The sequence below is a fragment of the Dendropsophus ebraccatus genome, chromosome 6 (assembly GCF_027789765.1).
Source record: "Dendropsophus ebraccatus isolate aDenEbr1 chromosome 6, aDenEbr1.pat, whole genome shotgun sequence".
Taxonomy (NCBI): Eukaryota; Metazoa; Chordata; class Amphibia; order Anura; family Hylidae; genus Dendropsophus; species Dendropsophus ebraccatus.
Window position 1 is genome coordinate 136,322,457 of NC_091459.1, and position 22,113 is coordinate 136,344,569.

Below are 22,113 nucleotides of genomic sequence, written 5' to 3' on the forward strand. Positions count from 1 at the left end.
TCAATAGTCATGACATCTCTGAGGTATATCATCACGATAAAAATGACTGAGGCCTTTAGAACATCCATCAGGCACTGATTATTCTTTCTTTATACTAACGCATTTTAGGTTTTCAATTTCCTTACGCATTTTTTTAAAGTGTGAATGGATCTAAGATGAGGATCCTTCCCTTCAAAAAATAAAAATAATGAAAAAAATACTAAAAAAAAAAAAGTTACAAAAATTGACTGGTCAAAACCTGAAATGCGTAAGCGAGAAAGAAGGACAAGAGTTAGAAGGCTACATTCTTATGGATATTGGTCCAGGTCACAAAATCCAGTTTCTATGTATCCAACTCAACTTATTTATGTTGCAATGACAATAGTTTATTCCTGGTGAACTAACTGGCTGTATATACTAAACACTTTTTGTTTTTCTGAGCACAATGTATCTGTATGAGCTACATGATGGGCGATGAAAAAGTTCAGCTATTACTTGTATATGATTTGGTTTGAAATGAAATAGAGAAAAAAAAATTACATTTTTTCCCAAATTTTTTTTGGCAAATAAACATTATATATTGCAAAACCAGGGACAATAATTTGCTGATCTGCTGATCAGACTTTTAGAGAGGAAAAAAAAAGAAGTATATCATGAAGATTTGACCACATTGGAAGTTTCTTTAAAATATTTTTTTCAAAAATATTTTAAGGCTTATTAAAAATTAAGATGAACTTACATATAATACATAAAATACAAAATATTCCTGCCTAAATTATAATAATGATAATAATAAAACATGACCTATTCAAAATGACTAAATACAGCAATGTAAATATCCCCCCCACCCCCAAAAGAAAACAAAAAAAACCTCAATTTTAGAATATATTAATATAATATTCAATAATAATTCTGGATCATTTATATTAATTTCAATGATTTATAACAATATGAAGGTAAATAGAAAATTTCTAAATGTGGACGAAAAACAGACGGAATTTTTTTTTCTTCATACCACCCAACCAATCGTACAGGGTAAGGTCTTCAAGAAATTTGGTGGATTTTGTTGTAAGGAGGTTATTTTTTTGGAGTGGAGATTATGTCCATAGAATAAAAAAATGCACAAAAAAAAATAAAAAACACAAAACAAAACTTATGATCGATATTTTTTTTTATGATATGTCTCAGGAAAACTTCCAGACTGATTGTACTGAAATTATTCGACTGATTTAAGAATGACTTTTAATGATTTTTTTTCATCGGCTTTTGAGTTGTCGGCGATATTTCTAGATGAAAACATTTAGCTAATCTGGTTAAATCCTTCAAAAACTTCACTTTGATACGAAACATTTTTAATTATAAATATAATATGTATGCAGTCTTTATATATATATATATTTATATTTATTTACTAGCACAGTAGCAGAAAAATCCATTTCATTAAGACCTGCAGGAAGACTAATGTTACTGTAAATCTGTGGTCTAGACTGTTTTTTTTTTTCTTCTCTCTTTCTAAAAATTAAAAAAAAAAAAACCCCAAAAAAACAGTTTGTCACAAAATCGCAAAAATTGAATTTTGAAAAATAATTCTAGTTTTTGTTTCTTATCACTGTGCATATGGCTTGTAATTCTTTCCCTCCTATTAGGGACTAATGGTCACTACCTTAGAAAAGTTTTTGCCTACGCAAAGAAGAGGAAGCAATATTTGTAGGAAAACAATTTATAAATTCATCAGGAACAAGTGGTTGGAGACCTCAAGGGTGTGTCTCTTAGATTAGTAAATTTTTAGGCTATGTTCACATATAGTTTTTTTAAGCACTATATTTGGCTTTAAAACTGAATTTTTTAGCTGTAGTTTTGTAAACCCTTTAAAAAAAAAAAAAAAAAAAAAACTACTGCAAAAGCTAAAGCCCAAAAGTCAGGTATTTCAATTTGGGCTATAATTGTAATTCTTAATTGTCCAGAATAATATGAATACAGGACAACACAGGGTAAAACTAGGGCTTCAGGATCACAAATCCCCTTGGGATGCTATCTCTTGAGCTGCATGATTGCTTGGCTCTGCCATTCATGCAAGTGAAAGGGGTCCCAAGGTGTCCCCCAGAAATGGATGGATCTGATGCGACTTTGGGATTACAGTTGTGGGCCGCTTGTGGGTTGCAATACAAACCCTTTCCCTTGCATGAGTGGCCGTGCCGTGCCGTGCCGGTGGTTTCTGGTCATGTGTTGATGGTGCCATAACAGTTGGCCCAGGTTTCCGAGCTAGTGTGGGCTATTGATGCTGGTTGTATGGATTCCCACCTGTAAACTAATATACTCTATTGTAGGTAACCACTAAAGGGACAGTTCGGGCCTTAAAGGAGTTGTAGGCAGCCACACATTTTCCCTTCAGCAGCCACTGGATGGGCATGTGGCAGCCATGCTGATTCCTCCACCTTCCATGATCTCTATGTATGCTAACGGCCCTGAACGGGACAACTCCTTAGCTATGTGTTGAAGAGGTCTCTCATTCTTATATTTCTATTGTTGAGCATGCAGTGGGGTGCTCGATCGAGCTCAATGGTCAACAGAGCTCTTCATGGTGCAATACAGCTTCAATAACCGATGGCTGAACGTTCGGCCATCCTTTATATCTCCAGCTTGCCACAGTAAATTAGTTATCCAGACATCCATCCTCCGCTCTGTCGAGAGTGGGGCACCTTGTTAAATGCTCGAGTCTCCAATAGATGTCAATGCGGTTCGCCACTCGAGTCAAAACAACCACTTGAGCATTTAGAACCTCGCTCAACACTAGTAATTTCCATGGATTTGGGAGTAGAGATGATCGAACATCGGAAAATCGTAGGTTTGATCGAACTCGAACATTTTGAACCTGGCACATTTGATTCCGGATGCCTTCCGGGTCCGTGGGGAATGAGGAGAGTGCCAGAGGACCGCCTGGCATTCTGGGATTCAGCCTATTACCTAAGCTGAATCCTTTAATTCCAGGCGGTCCCCGGGCTGTCTCAGGATCGGGAAGGCATCAGCAATAAAATGTGGCAGGTTCGAGAATGTTCAAGTTCGATCGAACCTACGATTTTCCGATGTTCGATCATCTCTATTTGGGAGTTGAAAGATGAGTGGCTGCCATGATTGCTTGGCCACAAATTATTGGTGATTGGCTGAACATAAGGGTAATAAGTGTCCGCCATGTCTATTTGAAGCACCTTATTTCACGTAGGAACAGTGGCCTAAACAGAAACAAACCTGCCGATCTTACTCTCCTCCCCCGATAGACCGCCTGGGAGCCCCCGTAGATATCACGTCCTTGGGGTTGGTGATTGTTCTGGTATATTGTTGTATATCCACAACAATAGATATTATATGTACCACATAATAATTTTCTAGGATTGACAAACTGTTTTTTTTTCTCCTATCGCTACATTCTCGATGAAAGAATAAGCGGAGGCCAACCTAGAAGACAATGCCCTTATTTTTGTTCAGTTCTGTATGAGGAGATGCTTAGCTGTACCGAACAGTCATCTAAAAAAAAATCCCAGCCTTACATCTAGAATAAAATCCAGGTTGTCATCTTCTCGCCCCAGAACCCTATCTCAACTGAACCCATGTAAAAATATGGGAATCTATTGCACCTAGGGTGACAACAAGTGTCACTACGCCACCTAGTGACACGATTGCCGCGTTAACATACATATTATACATAGTTTGGAGCCCAATTGCTCCGGCATCACCCAAAGGTGAGGATGATCTTCTACATTCAATGTAGACTTTATTGAAAATCTGTAGACAAAATGAAAAAAGAAAAAAATTCTTTTATTTCCCCCATCATCTCCTTTTTGAAATTAAAGGAGAAGAGAAGGATTAACCGCTTCATCTGTGGCATGGGAAGGGTTAAAACCGAACCAATGAGAGAGAAAAGAAAATGTTCGGACGTCTCCGACTGTCGACTCAGTTCATCGCTGTCCCTTGCGTCAAGCACTCTGGATGTATTTCTTTATCACTACACATCCATGGCGGAAGAGTGGGCAAGGCATGTTGGGTAGTAATGTCCACGTGTTGGATTTGGGGTCGTAATATTCCATGTTTCCGAGGGCGGGTCCTTCACTGCTGACGATGCCGCCTGTTGCATATATCTTTCCATCCAGGACCACAGCGCTGCAAAAACATCACCAAATGTTAGTGTCCGGAGGCTAGGCAGGAGGCTGCTTACAGTCATAGGAAATACCCATCCTCCAGTCACCTCCAGAGCTGCAGCAAGGATTCTGCCTCTGCCCTTCTGGGCTTCACATTTTGCAGAACTAAGGAGTTTGTTGTACATAGCGATTTCTTAGGAGCAGCCGTGTGAATTCAGCTCTGGATGTGAGTGAAGTTGGGGAACATGGATAACATCTTATCCCAGGACAGATAAATTATAAGGATATGTTCCCACTATGGGAGTGGGCCGTCATTTAATGGCAAAAGGTGGACGTCTTTTCATGATGGCGGCCGCAAATAATGATCATGGACATCATTATCAATAGATGACCGCTAAAATGGTGTAGTGGAAACATAGCCTTAGACTGCAGCTGAACTATACTCAAGTGTTAGGTGACTCAGATAGATAGATAGATAGATAGATAGATAGATAGATAGATAGATAGGAGATAGATGATAGATAGATAGATAGATAGATAGATAGATAGATAGATAGATAGGAGATAGATAGATAGATAGATAGATAGGAGATAGATAGATAGATAGATAGGAGATAGATAGATAGATAGATAGATAGATAGGAGATAGATAGATAGATAGATAGATAGATAGATAGATAGATAGGAGATAGATAATAGATAGATAGGAGATAGATAGATAGATAGATAGATAGATAGATAGATAGATAGATAGATAGATAGATAGGAGATAGATAGGAGATAGATAGATAGATAGATAGATAGATAGATAGATAGATAGGAGATAGATAGATAGATAGATAGATAGATAGATAGGAGATAGATAGATAGATAGATAGATAGATAGATAGGAGATAGATAGATAGATAGGAGATAGATAATAGATAGATAGATAGATAGATAGGAGATAGATAGATAGATAGATAGGAGATAGATAGATAGATAGATAGATAGGAGATAGATAGATAGGAGATAGATAGATAGATAGATAGGAGATAGATAGATAGGAGATAGATAGATAATAGATAGGAGAGAGTGATACATAGATAGATAGATAGATAGATAGGAGATAGATAGATAGATAGGAGATAGATAGATAGATAGATAGATAGATAGATAGGAGATAGATAGATAGATAGATAGGAGATAGATAGATAGAAGATAGATAGATAGATAGATAGATAGATAGATAGATAGATAGATAGGAGATAGATAATAGATAGATAGATAGGAGATAGATAGATAATAGATAGGAGAGAGTGATACATAGATAGATAGATAGGAGATAGATTGGAAGGAGATAATGATAGATCTGTCTGGGCAGGTACAGTATAGCATACCCCCGGCCTCTGTGCCCTGCCCTCTCATAGTTGTTCCTGTAGAGGTTAGAGGCTTGGTCACAGTTCTGACCTTCAGAGACCCCAATAGCTGCTAACAAGTGTTTCTAATTCATCATGTACGGGATCCATTTGGCTGTCAATCATTAGAGCAGAGCATGCTGGGAGGGCTGTATACATTATCACATAATGAGGTGTAGGGGGAGTCGCAGGGGGCCGCACTGACAATAATCTGCACATGTCAGACAAGACCCCATGACATGCATTTACTCCCTGGTGCTCCTGGTACCGGTGATGGCGCCATCATTAGACACGGCGCCCCCCATCTCTGGGATATTACATGTAGGAGATGATAAATATTTAGAGAAAACACTGTGTTGTAAATGATCAGGAGAACAGCTGCCGATTCCCATGCAGCTGGCAGTGTACAATAACAGCAGATGGAGCCTGTCACTCACACTGATTGATGGCTGGCTGCAGGCTTACTGTACAGTGCCGAACAGGGGGGACCATGTCATCGCACAGAGGGACTACTACTCCCAGCATGCCCTGACAGCCATAGATGGCCTACAGCAGGGATGGGGAACCTTCGGCCCTCTAGCTGTTGCAAAACTACAACTACCATCATGCCTGAACAGCCAAAGCTTTAGCTTTGGCTGTCCAGGCCTGATGATAGTTGTAGTTATAGAACAGCTGGAGGGCCGAAGGTTCCCCATCCCTGGGCTACAGTCTTTATTACTGTATAAAGGTATACAGTTTTGTAGTCTGCAGGGTGAAACTAACAATCCCTTCTCGTTATTATCTATTCAGTCTCCTTCCCCCAGTTCTCAGCTGCTGCTTTGTGCTGAAGACACATAAATCCATGTGTGAGCTTTTCTAGCTGTCTCTCCTTCCTCCCCCCTTGCTGATGAACTCACTGCGATTAATCCTCCCAGCATCACAAAGAAGCTACAATGTTGGAGATGAGAACTTGTTTACATCAGCCGTATTAGAAGGGGAGGGGGGTTTGAGAGCAGATAGGAACTTAACCGCTCACACACAGTTTTTTGTGTCTTCAGCAGAAAGCAGCAGCTGAGAACTAGGGAAAGGAGACTGAATAGATCATAACACATATGGAAGGAATTGTTAGTCTGACCATGGGCAATAACATATAAAAAGTTATGTTTGAGCGGAATGCCCCTTTAAGGTGCTCATACATCTGTCGAATTAATGTTCTTTAGTTATGTACGGGGGAGAAGAAAGGTAATAGCCGCTGCCAGACTTCTAGCCGCTTCCCCTTTAAGGCACACTAGAGAAAATAAGCATAAATTAATATACAGCCTTGTAGATGTTTGTCACCTGCAAAACTGCCGTGAGTGGTTCATGTTGGGCCCGGCCTTGATGTTTCCTTTCTCGGGGTCGTAGATTGTGGTCGCTCTTGCGTACGCTCCTCCCAGGATGAAGATGAAGCCGTTCAGGGTGACCGCCGGGGCGTACTTGTTATCTGTCAGAGAAAACAAAACTCTGCTGTCATTTTCCCATCAAATAAAATACTTCGCCATCAATCTGGTAGATCCAGGTGGGATCCGCTGCTATATCAAGAAAAAGGGTCCGCTGGTGGAGAGAATTGTTTTATGCTCTTTATATAACTCCCATAGATGTAAATAGGGGCTGCATAGACAGCAGGGTATAGTAAGCTACACAGTTGTTGTAACTCTCTGCTGTAATTTCAAGAAGAACCTGGTAGCAAGTGTTTGATTCCTCTGCAGTGCCCCCACAGGAGAGGCAGAACATTACTGCATATCCTGCAGGAAGTGGTGTATTCTCTCCACTCTCAAACAGTGCTCTCTGCTGCCACCTCTGTCTGTATCAGGAACTGTCCAGAGCAGCAGCAAATCCCCATAGAAAGCCTCTACTGCTCTCCAGACTGGCAAGACTACATCACTTTCTGCAGGACATACAGCAGCTGATAAGTACGGGAAGACTTGAGAATTCATAATAGAAGTAAAATACAAATCTCTGGCACTTTCTGGCACCAGTTGATTTGAAATCATTTTTTTTGTGAACAACCCCTTTAAAACACTGTAACCAGGCAGCTTATAGGCGAAAGTAACCAGTCTTCCCTACGCTGCAGCAGAGATGTGATATACCCATCTGACATATCCATGACTACCAGTTAACCTCACATATATAACACACATAGAACAGGCAATGTGACAATGGAAATATAATAGTCACAGCAGACTCTTCAATAAACAATATCAGATCTATGACTTAGAATAAATAGCTCTCAATATGTTACAATAAACCTCATAAATAACAATGTAAAACATAAAGCATTGTAAGTGTAATGCCTAATACTTCCCTAATGGCTCCCAGTTAAAGTAGAAGTCGGCAATTTATAAAATCTGGCAGCCGGCAGAGGAAAATTGATAACAAGTAGGGACTTACCTCTCCACATGCCTGTGGTGAACAGCTGTGAGCTGAATTGTAATGCCACACACAAGCTGAGGACAGGGGTGGCGCTGTTTTTGCAAGAAAGTTGCTATGCTTTATCTAATCCTGGATAAATTTCATCTAAAGCATGGAAAACCCCTTAAAGTGTCACTGCCGTATCATCATTATTATTATTATTATTATTATTATTATATGCAGAAATCAATAGTCCAGGCGATTTTAAGAAACTTTGTAATTATCTGCCATTATCTGCATTCAAAAAGACTTTCCCCAGGTCCCCCCCCCTCCCCTCTCTCATCCACTGCCCATTATCAGGAAATCTCGACTCTTTTACATCAGTCGAGCCCTGTGTAACCTATGGAGAGGGGAGGAGGGAGATTAGTCACCAGCAGAGAGCAGAGAACAAAGGATTACACAGCGGGACCTGTGTGAAAGCCGTATTCAGAGCTCAGAGAGGTCAGTGCTGACTTCAGAGGAGATAGCCCGGTGATGTAGCTGTAAATTAACTCTTTGTTGTCCTGTTTTGGTGCCTCATCTCCCTCCACCCCTCCCCTCTCCATAGAGAACAATGAAGACAGGGGGGAGAGCTTCAAACGGCTTTTTCATGATAAAAATGCATTTTTCAGGTAATAAACCCAATTACAAAGTTTCTTAAAATCACCTGTATTATTGATTTCTGCAAAAAAATTTAAACGACAGTGACACTTTAAGGAAGTGTAAAGAAAGCCTAAGTCCCACAATTCCCTGCCATGTATAGGCCTACAGCACAGGTAGCAAACTCAGGCCCTCCAGCTGTTACAAAACTACAATTCCCAGCATGCTCCGGACAGCCAAAAGCCCATTTGTTTCTCTCTAGAAATCACATCTCCTTATAGCAGTCTATGTATCCAGTAAGACAGAGACACGAGATAGCAGGCGACTCATACCAGATGTATTCCTTGCTTCTAGTTGAAGGGTATGGGCTGAAAATAGACATATGTTCTGAACGTTAGTTACATATACGCTATAGGCTGAGCGACATGAAGAGGCAATCGCCCCCGGGAGCCCTAGTATCATGCAGAGTGCATCTTCTCTTTGAAGAAGAAATGCCGCTGAAGTCTTGGGAGAATCTACTTTTCATTGTACAGTATTTTGCCGGGGTCAGACGGAGCGGAGCGCGCGGCAGCTTTCTATTCCATCCACGTCGCCTATTTCTGATGTACAGTGTAACACGTAGAAGGACGGAAATGAGGATTTTGTCATTCTCCCCCACGCTTCCAGCTCCGCTCCTTTTCCGCAAATTTAAATTTCATCTGTCCTTAATTCCGCAGTACAAACCTGCTCTGATCTCTGACACAGTCGTCTCTGGTTGTATAATGGGGCACAAAGTCTCTTTTCTCTGAAGCCTCCTGCTTTATAATAAAAGGCTCTGGCTTATTATATATGAGTTTGGACGGGAGTTATCAAGATCTCATTATAGCGGTAGCGGCATTACCAGCCCGCACACCATCGGGGATAAACCTGCCACTTATTATTCCGGCCTATTACCATACATTCAGCCTCCTAATTTCATTCCCCTCTTTACCCGCCATGTTTGCATAATGGGATTTCTTTGATTTCTAACTTATATGGAAATTCCACTAACAATGTTAACTAAACCGAAGGCTCCTACCATCACTGTCATCCAATAACTAAACCGTAGGCTCCTACCATCACCGTCATCCAATAACTAAACCATAGGCTCCGACCATCACCGTCATCCAATAACTAAACCGAAGGCTCCTACCATCACCACCATCCAATGACTAAGCCAAAGGCTCCGACCATCACCTTCATCCAATAACTAAACCCAAGGCTCCTACCATCACTGTCATCCAATAACTAAACCGAAGGCTCCTACTATCACCGCCATCCAATAACTAAACCCAAGGCTCCTACCATCACCATCATCCAATAACTAAGCCGAAGGCTCCTACCATCCCCCTCATCCAATAACTAAGCCAAAGGCTTCTACCATCACCGTCATCGAATAACTAAGCCAAAGGCTCCGACCATCACCGCCATCCAATAACTAAACTGAAGGCTCCGACCATCAACGCCATCCAATAACTAAACCAAAGGTTCTGACCATCACCGTCATCCAATAACTAAAGCAAAGGCTCCGACAATCACCGTCATCACATTAACTAAACCGTTAATTTTGTCTTACTATTAACTAAACCGAAGGCTCCTACCATCACCGCCATCGAATAACTAAACCGAAGGCTCCTACCATCACCGCCATCCAATAACTAAACCGGAAGGCTCCTACCATCACCGTCATCCAATAGCTAAACCAAAGACTCCTACCATCACTGTCATCCAATAACTAAACCAAAGGCTCCGACCATCACCGCCATCCAATAACTAAGCCGAAAGCTCCTACCATCACCGCCATCCAATAAATAAGCCAAAGGCTCCTACCATCACCGCCATCCAATAACTAAACCGGAAGGCTCCTACCATCACCGTCATCCAATAGCTAAACCAAAGACTCCTACCATCACTGTCATCCAATAACTAAGCCGAAAGCTCCTACCATCACCATCATCCAATAACTAAGCTAAAAGCTCCTACCATCACCGCCATCCAATAACTAAGCCAAAGGCTCCTACCATCACTGCCATCCAATAACTAAGCCGAAGGCTCCTACCATCACCACCATCTAATAACTAAGCCGAAAGCTCCTACCATCACCGTCATCCAATAACTAAGCCGAAAGCTCCTACCATCACCGTAATCCAATAACTAAGCCGAAGGCTCCTACCATCACCGTCATCCAATAACTAAACCAAAAGCTCCGACCATCGCCGTCATCCAATAACTAAGCCGAAGGCTCCTACCATCATCGCCATCACATTAACTAAATTGAAGGCTCCTACCATCTCCGTCATCCAATAACTCCTCCCCACCTTGCCGCCCCCCCCCCCTTCCTGTCCATCAGGTGAGCGGGGGACACAGCACGGAAAACGGGCGAATCTGACCCTTTTCTGTGACGTACGCCTGGGGCGGATTTTGATAAATGCCTCCCTTAATTATTACATCAAAGAGCAGGGATCAGGGGTATGGGGCTTAAAGGGGGACTCCAGAATTCTTTTCTTCCTAATCAACTGGTGCCAGAAAGTTACACAGATTTGTAAATTACTTTTTAATTAAAAATCTAAAGTCTTCCAGTACTTATCAGCTGCAGGAAGTGGTGTATTATTTCCAGTCTGACAGAGTGCTCTCTGCTGCCACCTCTGTCCTGCACTGTCCAGAGCAGGAGAAGTTTTCTGTAGGGGCTTGCTGCTGCTCTGGACAGTTCCTGACATGGACAGAGGTGGCAGCAGAGAGCACTGTGTCAGATTGGAAAGAACACACCACTTCCTGCAGAGCATACAGCAGCTGATAAGTACTGGAAAACACCAGCTGATTTTAAAACTATTTTTTTTTCTTCGGAGTACCCCTTACTGTTTGGGAAAAAAGAACATTTCATATATTATTCCTTGTCAATGGATTCATCAAACTGGACATACGGGGCTGGGGGGGGGGGGGGGGGGGAGAGTGAAAACTGTTTATTTTCAGGTTGCTTTTTGCATATTCCATTTTAATTACCGGTCTACGTTGCGCGATGTCAGTCCTATTTGTTTGAAGTTGGGTTTTGCTGACCACAACCACGCGCTGAATGTCACCGGGAGGAGACTTTTACTTACATTTTGCTTCCATTATTAAGGTTACTGGGAGCTGATCAAACACACTGTATGACTGCATAGTAATTTCACTCTATTCCCACCGGCTCTATATTTATTGACCCTGATACGGAGAATGCTGCTTAACAAACACTTTGCTGGCCGCTCGCGCGCTGTAACTCCTCTCTAATTAATGCTTTTAAGTAAAGCAGTCCCTGTAAGGCGCACATTTAGAGGGCATCCGATTATTGCATTACAATTATAAGCGAGGACGGGGAGAGACCATCTGTGGGGTATGCAGACTATTACGGGGACCTGAAATGACACCGAAACATCTACCCATAGCTTGTCATTACTGTAGTGTAGGACATAGTGGAGATGTATACAGCTGTAGTGCAAAAAGGGGTACTCCGCTCAAAAACAACTTTTCACATGTTGCTGCCCATGGTGAGACTAACAATTCCTTCCATACTTGTTATTATCTATTCAGTCTCCTTCCCCCAGTTTTGAGCTGCTGCTTTTTGCTGAAGACACAAAAATCTGTGTGAGCTTTTCTCTCTGTGACGGCTGATGTAAACAAGTCCCTGGCAGGCTATATCTGCAACTCTGAGGTTTCTTTGTAATGCTGGGAGGGTTAATCTGAGGTCAAGTTGCTGACAAACACAATGTGATTCTCCCTCCCAACACTACAAAGAAGCAGCAAAGTTGCAGATAAAGCCAGCCAGGGACCTGTTTACATCAGAAGGGAGGAGGGGGAGACAGAGAGAAAGGCTTACACACAGATTTTTGTGTTTTCAGCAGAAAGCAGAAGCTCACAACTGGGGGAAGGAGACTGAATAGATAATAACAAGCATAGAAGGAAATGTTATTCTCACCATGGGCAGAAATATATATATATATATATATATATATATATATATTTGACCTTGATACAATCATTACCTCCCGCCATCACATGCTGCGCCCCCTATGTTTAGCCTTATTATATGCACCTGATTTACATACAATGAATGGATTGTGGATAGATACCGTGTAAACAGTCGGGTAGAAGTATAATTAAGGCTCCATGTTGTTATGTATCAGACTAGTATGTTACCCCAGGGATTTATTAGGAGGCTCCAGCAAACGGCATGAATATTTTATTATATATGTATATGTGCAGTATAGATATATATATATATGTGCAGGATTCTATAGACATGGATCAAGAAAAGCCAGGCTGTGCTTACTGCAGGTCTGTGCCCTATGCTGGATGTATACCCCAGTATATAGGGATAACCTCCATGTAACAAGAAGCCATCAGGGTGTGGATCTATGTCTGTGTAAGGGCCGGCAGAGTAGGCAGCTGCCTAGGGGCTCATTGTTTAAAGTCATGTTTAAAGTCAAAGGGAGCACATGTTGCACAGCACTAATATATATATATATATATATATATATATATATATATATATGTACAGTATACAATATATAGGTGAAGGGTGGAGTCTATCCGACAACTATCTTGATAAAGGGAATGTGTCACTAAATTTTCTCTTACTGATTAAAATCAGATACTAAACTTGTTCTTTTATTCTAATCTGTTTCTATTTTCTGACTTTATTTATTTCACTATTTGTACATTGTTACATTGTTATGGGGGCGGCCATATTGCCTGTGCTGTTTTTAACAGCATTTAGTGACATGCTTTACAGCAAGACTCATGAATATAGAGGACAATAGCCAGACTCTGTCCCCTTGAGATGAATGTGAGACATTACTGAGTGCGCTCTTTGACCTGTAAAGAGGTCCTTCCATAGGGAGCTGTCTCCTCTATTTACTGGTGTCACATGACGCTGCAATGCTGTACAGATCACTTTACTGCGGCCTCCTCTTATCACCACAGGCACAACAGGAAGTCTCAGCTTAGTTTTAGCCCCAGTGATGAGAATGAAAACTGCAGGATATCAGGATTATTTTATAATATAGATAAAAATATGTTTAACATAAAAAAATTATTTAAACAATAAGCCATTTTGTGAAGAGACATTCCCTTTAAATTCCACCAGGCACTGATGGTAGCAGGTGCACTCTGGAATCCCTGCCTCGTCCCGCCATGGTTGCTGTCCAGTTTGATGCAAATCAAAAACATGGTGTGAACAGAGTCTTAGGTTGCTCCAGAAGGATAATGTCTTCTACAAAGTGGACAACCATGATTTTGACTAACACCATGATCTGCTGTTAGTATAATGGTGACACAGTCCAGAAACGCTTAGGACAGAACTAAAACTGCCAATCTATATGGAATCCAAGCTAAATGGATAGATGTCAGATTCTGATTACCCATTGATGTACATAAGACCAATCTGAGACTTTGTTCACACTCTGTAAGAGACCGGCCGTTCCGCCACCCCCGCCGGGTCATGGCACGACCGATCTCTGCACAGATCAACCCGGCCAGTACTGCAGTACCGGTCGGATGATGTTTATGGCCGTAGTGTTCTCATGTGGGCGCATCAGAACACTCCACAGCACACAATGAAGCAAGCGGCCGGAGCCGCTCGCTTCATTGTGTGAACTGGCAGAGCTTTTTGCGGGGGAGCAATTCACTGAATTGCGGCCGCACAAAACTGACATGTCAGTTGTTTGCGGGTCCGCATGGGATCCCGGACGTAATGTATACGATGTGTATATGCTCCGGCCAGGATCGGGCAGTGTTCACAGGCGCATAAAGTACGTCCGTTGTTTCCGATGGCAACAACGGCCATACTTTTACCTAGTGTGAACATAGCCTGATGGCGGATGATCAGATTTCCACCCCCCTGATGTTTAATTCACCCCCTAATGTCTAATGGCCCTATTACACTGGACGATTTTCGTGCGAATTATCGTTATATTGTTTGAATTTAGACAATAATCGTTTTGTGTAAATGCCGGCAACGATCCAACAACCAATGAGAAATCGTTCACCATTTGATCGGTGCTGACACCGTCTAGTGTAATTTCACATCGTTCCTTCTTTTGCTGGGATCAGATGGAGTAAATGATCGTAATAACCATCGCAACTAACGACTATCGTTCTGTGTAATATGGTGAACGATTTAAGCTTAACGATAAATTATCTTGTTTATCGTTAAAAATCTCTTCATCTAACAGGACCCTAAGTCATTCCGGCTTTGACATCAGCCCTATGTACACAGCCCCTCTGCTGTAGTCTCCTATAGGCGATGTGGCTATAAGGGACTCTGCCCTCCTGACATTTCCATACGACAAATACAAGGTCTGTATAGCAGAGAACCCTCATCTGAGACGACACTATGGCTGGAACAGTTTTCCCATTTCACGCTAGTAGAAAACCATTGAGCAGAAAATTGCGAGGATTTAATATCTATTTTTCCGGACTGACGGTAGATGTCACTAAAAGTCAGAGATAGAACTGCGAATGTCAGAACGGTCGTAATGTGTGCATGATACAGAGACAGATTCCACATGGATGATTCCATAAGAAGCATGAGTTCAGCATTTAACTAAAGAGAGGACACAAGGGAAGAAACAGATTTGTATTTGATCTCTGTTTCTCTTATATATTGTTCCTACTGAACCCAAAATTTTAAAAATGTCAAGTCTTCCAGTACTTATCAGCTGCTGTATGTCCAGCAGGAAATGGTGTATTCTTACAGTATGACACAGTGCTCTCTGCTGCCACCTCTGTCCATGTCAGGAACTGTCCAGAGTAGGAGAGGTTTTCTATGGGGATATTCTACAGCTCTGGACAGTTCCTGACATGGACAGAGGTGGCAGCAGAGAGCACTGTGTCAGATTGGAGAGAATACACCACTTCCTGCAGGACATACAGCACCTGACAAGTACTGGTAAACTGAAGATTTTTAAACTGAAGTAAATTACAGTTCTACAATTTTCTGACACCAATTGATTTGAAAGAAAAAAAAAGACCCCTTTAAGAGACAGGCATGATGGGAGTTGAAGTTTTGCAACAGCTGGAGAGCCAAGGTTCCCTACCCCTGACTTGCACTGTTCTGTGCAGCTGATTCAGAGATATCCCCCTAAATTACATAGACAATAAGTAGTCCTCTCCATTATGTGCATGAGCCCAGTTGTCCTGGATATTCATGAGAAGCCGAAAACTCTGCCCACCAGCTGCTGATTGGCAGTTATTTATCCATGCTGTGTCAATCAGTCAACTGTCAATCAGCAGCTAGAGGGTGGGGGAAGGGGTGTGGCAAGAATCCTATTCTCCTGCATATTAGGAGAACGGCTGAACAGAATAAAACATGTTATACACCGATCTGTTCGGCATTTATATCACTACTTTATGCTGCCCTCATTTAAGGCAGAATAAACCTAGTGATAGAATCCCTTTAAGCGCCCAAGCTGAGTGTTGTACTCGCCTCTCTCCAACGGCTCCATAGAGAATGAATAGAGCTATAGCTGTGACTCTATTTAAAACAACGCAGACGTAGGCCGATATGGAGATCGCCTGGGGGTAATGAGGTCGGACCCCACGACAGGGGAAAAGTTAGTTTTATCTTGGAATACCCCTTTAACACTATAGATTTTATTCTACCTTTGAATAGTAATTGTACTATTGTATAATGAAGCAGATAGAATAAGCGGTTTATATGCCGGCCACATATCAGCTAAATGATGGTGCCTGGAGCAATAACATAAGTAGCCTCAGATATCAAAGAGCGCTCTTCCCCTAACAGGTATTACTGATTCCTGGCATCCACTCATAGGCAATACCTAAGTGCTGACTGTATAATCTGCCCGCTGCCGGACCTGGCGCACTACCCTGCCTCCCCATAGTGCCATGTCTCATTACATTAAACAGGACGAGCGCCGTGCATTATTGATCAAAAAAACTGCGCTCAGATGAAGCATTAGAGTGTGTGTGAATGAGCCTGAGCGGGATGTGATGTCAGCATTGTGGGGATAGATGTCCTCCGCAGATATATGGGCCGCGCTCCGTACAATCATCCGCAGGGAACTTCTAGATTAACATTTAGTTCTGCCTGTGTTTGCATTTAGGGATAAAAAGAAGTCCAGGAAATATGGGGCGAAATTACTGACCTCAGTGTAACCCCAGATTAGACGGTATAGGAATGACATTTAGGATCTTATATTATATTATTATATTATCATTATATGGATGGGGCTGCACGGCGATGGTTGTGTGACTCCGCCTCTGAATGGGGTCGTGCTGCGACCAAGAAGTGGCCACGATCGTGACATCACAATAGTACAGAGTCACAGTCACTAGTGGGTTGCAGCGCGACCCTATTAGCAGGAATAAGAGTTGTGTGACACAGTGATTTGGTCACACAACCACAATCTAATAATGTGCTACATTAAAGGTCTATTCAGGCAAAACTCTTTTTCTTTTAAATCAACTGATTTCAGAAATTTATATAGATGTTTAATTTACTTCTATTTAAAAATCTCCAGCCTTCCAGTACTTATCAACTGCTGTATGTCCTGCAGGAAGTGGTATATTCTTTCCAGTCTGACACAGTGCTCTCTGCTGCCACCTCTGTCCATGTCAGGAACTGTCCAGAGCAGCAGCAAATCCCCATAGAAAGCCTATCCTGCTCTGAACAGTTCCTGACATGGACAGAGGTGGCAGCAGAGAGCACTGTGTCAGACTGGAAAGAATACACCACTTCCTGCAGGACATATAGCAGCTGATAAGTACTGGAAGATTGGAGATTTTTAAATAGAAGTAAATTACAAATCTACTGAATATAATATAACTTTCTGAAACCAGTTGATTTGAAAGAAAAAGATTTTCGCCCCTTGAGGCTATGTTCACACTACGGCCGGGTCACGGAACGGCCGATTTGTTCCGACGTGTGAACATAGCCTTAAAATCTATGGAAAGATGTCTGTGTGAGCAACATGGACTATAAAGAGGTTGTATAGGGAGTAGAATATGGCTGATGCCTGCTGCATCTTGGTGATTTCTCCCTCTCTTCCTGCATCTCGGAAGCATACAGTATATTCTGTATATAAGGGGGCAGGTGTTAACCCCAAAACCATGATGACAACTAGCTGTACAATGTCACGGATGCTGTGGCGTCTTTATGCAGCTATTAGACATCACCACTATGAGTGAACTTAATTCGCACAAACCCAAACAATCGGTATTTGAATCCCACTGCCTGGAGAAGATGGATGCCGCCCAGGAACTGTCTGGGAAACTTAGCTACAGCCATAGGAATTATCGGGGTTTAGAAAAACATAGCTGCTTTCTTCCAAAAACAGCACCACACCTGTCCTTCAGGTTGTGTGTGGTATTACATCATGGCTACATACACTACAATAGAACTACATTACCGCACACAAACTGAGGTTGAGGTTTTCTCATCCTGTATATCTCCTTTACACACTTGGGCTATGCTCACACAATGTAAGTTCCATGGGTGATTCCCATGGAACTTACGTTGTGCTGCCTTTTGAGGGAATCCCGACTAGAGTGTATACACATAGTATACACTCCGTCCGGGATCCCTAGCGGCGCCGTAATAAACTGACATGTCAGTGCACACTATGTAGCAAGTCGCCGCTCGCTCGGCCCTAAAGATCATCCGGCCGGTGATCTTTTCAGAGACCGGCCGTTCCGTGGCTGGTCTCTTACGTAGTGTGAACATAGCCTTGAAAGGATTTATCAAGCCTGGCCTATCTGTACGCTGGTCTTACCTAACTCTCCACTCCGCATTTATTGAGACTCCACAACACATGTAACACGGCACCTTCTTAGCTGCTCCGTCGGTCTATACTGTAGCTGTAGAATTCTATTCTGGCCATTAAGAATTATAAGATGCCTCCTGGTCCTGGGGAGATAGTTGTGTGAGTGATCAGGGTGCGGTGAGGACACCATATACATATCCTTGTGGACGCCATAGCCAGACGCTCAGGCCTGTACAGCAGCTCCGCTCACTATCTCTTTTCTCCCCTCTATCCAAGGTCAGGAGACAAGTCGGCCACTTCATTAATCACAGGCCTGGAGACAGCCGCTCTCTGATTCACAGATTCCTTAGGTACAATGGGATCTGATAAAAACTAATTCAGTCCCTTGTTCTGCACACACAACCAGGGAGAACGTTAGAGGATAGATGGAGGAGAATGGCCGCCGGGTGCTATTTATTAGCTCCATAAGGCAAACTATAAGCACTCTGATCTATTATATATTATATCCAGGATCACTAGAAAAGACTCTGTGAAATTTCTCTTCTTCGGGATTCTTCGAAGCTCTTACTGGTGCATTTTATATACTTCTCTATGGTTGTCTAATAATCTAGAATAATTGATAATCCAATACTTATCGGAAGCATCCAGATCAGATTCTAGAGCGCACAATGCTTCATTATCGGGAGTATCCACAGAAGTAGAACTAAGCTCTTTCTATATACATTGGGAAATATCCTAGCACGTACAGTAAATGTATCCATAGAGGTATCGGTATAGGGAATGTCCTCCATATATAAGGCAGAAAGAAACTACATCTCTTACAATGCCATGCATCCAGCACATTGCAAAGCAGTTTCGGTCCAAAGCAGACCAAAAGGAAAAAAACTAAAGCAAAAAAAAACCTTTCTAATCAACTGGTGCCAGAAAGTGCCAGAGATTTGTAATTTACTTCTATTTAAAAATCTTAAATCTTCAAGTACTTATCAGCTTCTGAATGTCCTGCAGGAAGTGGTGTATTCTTTCCAATCTGACACAGTGCTCTCTGCCGCCACCTCTGTCCATGTCAGGAACTGTCCAGAGCAGCAGTAGCAAATTCTGCTCTCCAGACTGGAAAGAATACACCACTTCCTGCAGGACATACAGCAGCTGATAAGTACTGGAAGACTTGAGATTTTTTTAATAGAAGAAAATTACAAATCAATATAAGTTTCTGGCCCCCGTTGATTGGAAATATATATATATATATATATATATATATATATATATATATATATATATGCTGAACTATCCCTTGATCATTCCTACAGCCGTGGCCGCACAATTACAAAGCTACATTATAGGCTCAGAATATGAGTGCCGATCAACAAGCGCCTGATGCAAGTCAAATCAGCGCATAATAAGTAATGCAATGTGTCTGCAAAGTTACTCAGCATTATATGTAAATATGTTCCCTCCACTGCTTATAGACAGAGACAGATTACCCCTAGAGAGACACACGTATATGAGAAGATGTCTTTATTTCCCCAGTCCCCACAATTGTCGTATTTTTAGCATCCCACTATTCCATATACAGCCCCCAGGGTCATAAATTAAACTGCAAACTCGCCGAGCTGCCAGGGATTGGGAGTTAATGATGGAGCCCGGTCCAGGAAGCAGTCCCATGTAATTAAATAAGATTGGATTTTCTATTTATCTTAACAGATAAACAGGTTTCCACCTCAATATATAGATCACGAGTAGTTACTATCACAGCGTCTTCAAGTCCCTGCAGCTGAAAAGCCCAAGAACTATAAATTCCTATAATAGGCTGATCTATGTTCACGCGTAGCAGGACACAGAAGCCATCTGAAGCTGCTGCTATGTGGACGCTGTCGGAGCGAGTTGCCCTTGGGCGCCACCTACTGAGATGTGAAAAACTTGCTTTTTCTTTCCTTCCATTATCTGCTTTGATCTTTTCTGTACTTCGTTTCATGTGTAGAGTGGAATAAGACACAGGCCACTAAACTAAAGGTTGTTGTGGGTTCAGAAACATAGAAGAAGATCTACATCTGCTCCTAAGTAGGACAGGAAAAGTATGAGAACCATAAAACTTTAGCAGTAGAGAGGATTTGTAGCCAAATATATGCTTTATATTACTATAGACATACTAGGTTAGATAGAAAAATCTTATACAGTGCGTACTTAGGCTAGGCAGTCTAATAGGAGAGGTAACTACAGTATAGGAGCACAAGGAGGGGGCATAACTACAGTTTGGGGGCACAAATATAGACTAGACAGTCCAAGAATAGGGAGAATTGCAGTATAGGAGCACAAGAAGAGGGCCTAACTACAGTGTGGGGGCACAAACATAGACTACACAGTCTAGGATTAGGGGTAACTACAGTATGGGAGCATAAGAAGAGGGCCTAACAACAGTTTGGGGGCACAAACATAGGCTAGATAGTCTAATATTAGGGATAACTACAGTATGGGAGCATAACAAGAAGGCCTAAGTACAGTGTGGGGGCACAAACAGACTAGTCTAAGAATAGGGGTAACTACAGTTTAGGAGCACAAGGAGGAATCCTAACTATAGTGTGGGGGCACAAACATAGACTAGTCTAAGAATAGGGGTAACTACAGTTTAGGAGCACAAGGAGGAATCCTATCTATAGTGTGGGGGCACAAACATAGACTAGTCTAAGAATAGGGGTAACTACAGTTTAGGAGCACAAGGAGGAATCCTAACTATAGTGTGGGGGCACAAACATAGACTAGTCTAAGAATAGGGGTAACTACAGTTTAGGAACACAAGGAGGAATCCTAACTATAGTGTGGGGGCACAAACATAGACTAGTCTATGAATAGGGGTAACTACAGTTTAGGAGCACAAGGAGGAATCCTAACTATAGTGTGGGGGCACAAACATAGACTAGTCTAAGAATAGGAGCACAAGGAGGAATCCTAACTATAGTGTGGGGGCACAAACATAGACTAGTCTAAGAATAGGGGTAACTACAGTTTAGGAGCACAAGGAGGAATCCTAACTATAGTGTGGGGGCATACACATAGATTCTTCTAAGAATAGGGGTAACTACAGTATAGGAGCACAAGGAAGGTGCAATACAACATGCAACTTGTGGACAAGTGTAATGTTATTGTATTTTTTTAATACTGGACAACCCCTTTAAGGCTATAGGTCATTATTTAGATCCAAAAGGAATGTACTGAATAACAATGTGGCTAATTAAAGTGCGGATTAGTTGGCCAATTCTGCAGAAACTTGGATTTATGAGGCAGATTTTCTGAAGAATCCACAGCAGATTTGCCTGAGGCCGCTCTGTCCTGTGTGTACATATCCCAATGTCTTTAAATGTGTGAATATTTGGCATGTACCTATACGCCGAGATGCTACAAGAGTACAATTAAGAGGCTGCAAAGCAATGAAATGTACAATCTGCTGTTCTGCAAGGCAAGAAGCAATATTCATAATGTATCCCGAAATTACCCAATGTTCCTTAAAATTCAGCTGTAGATGTGACCTCTCTGAACCCCCGTACACACGGACGCATGCAAATAACCTGACATTGGAGGAATTTTTTACCTAGTAAGAAGAGTTTTTTATTATTATTTTTTTGAATAAGAAGGAAAAACTTTTTCTTATCAGATACAGTAGCGGTAAATCCCAGTTGAGGAGTTTCATAAGCAGAGACTCGAGCCGCACAGATATGCCCTAGAGGAAGGTAACAAAGAAAGCAGCCAAAAAGGCTTTTTTATTAGATACAATAACATCTCCAAGTCCCCAATGTTTATCTCCTAACTCAATTTTTTCCCTCTACT

At 41.9% G+C, this 22,113-nt stretch overlaps 1 protein-coding gene across 17 annotated transcripts in view; it reads right to left on the reverse strand.

Annotated features, from left to right (window-relative positions):
- Positions 1–1,333: 1,333 nt before the first annotated feature.
- The window catches only part of KLHL29 (kelch like family member 29), a 656,253-nt gene continuing 635,473 nt past the window's right edge, over positions 1,334–22,113 (reverse strand). For all 17 annotated transcript variants that reach the window (XM_069973088.1, XM_069973093.1, XM_069973096.1 and 14 more), the window contains 2 exons: positions 6,827–6,971; positions 1,334–4,134 (listed from right to left, as the gene is read on the reverse strand). In XM_069973088.1, the coding sequence (XP_069829189.1) occupies positions 3,951–4,134; positions 6,827–6,971 (329 nt within the window). In that variant the 3' untranslated portion in view covers positions 1,334–3,950. The remainder of the gene's footprint in view (positions 4,135–6,826; positions 6,972–22,113) is intronic.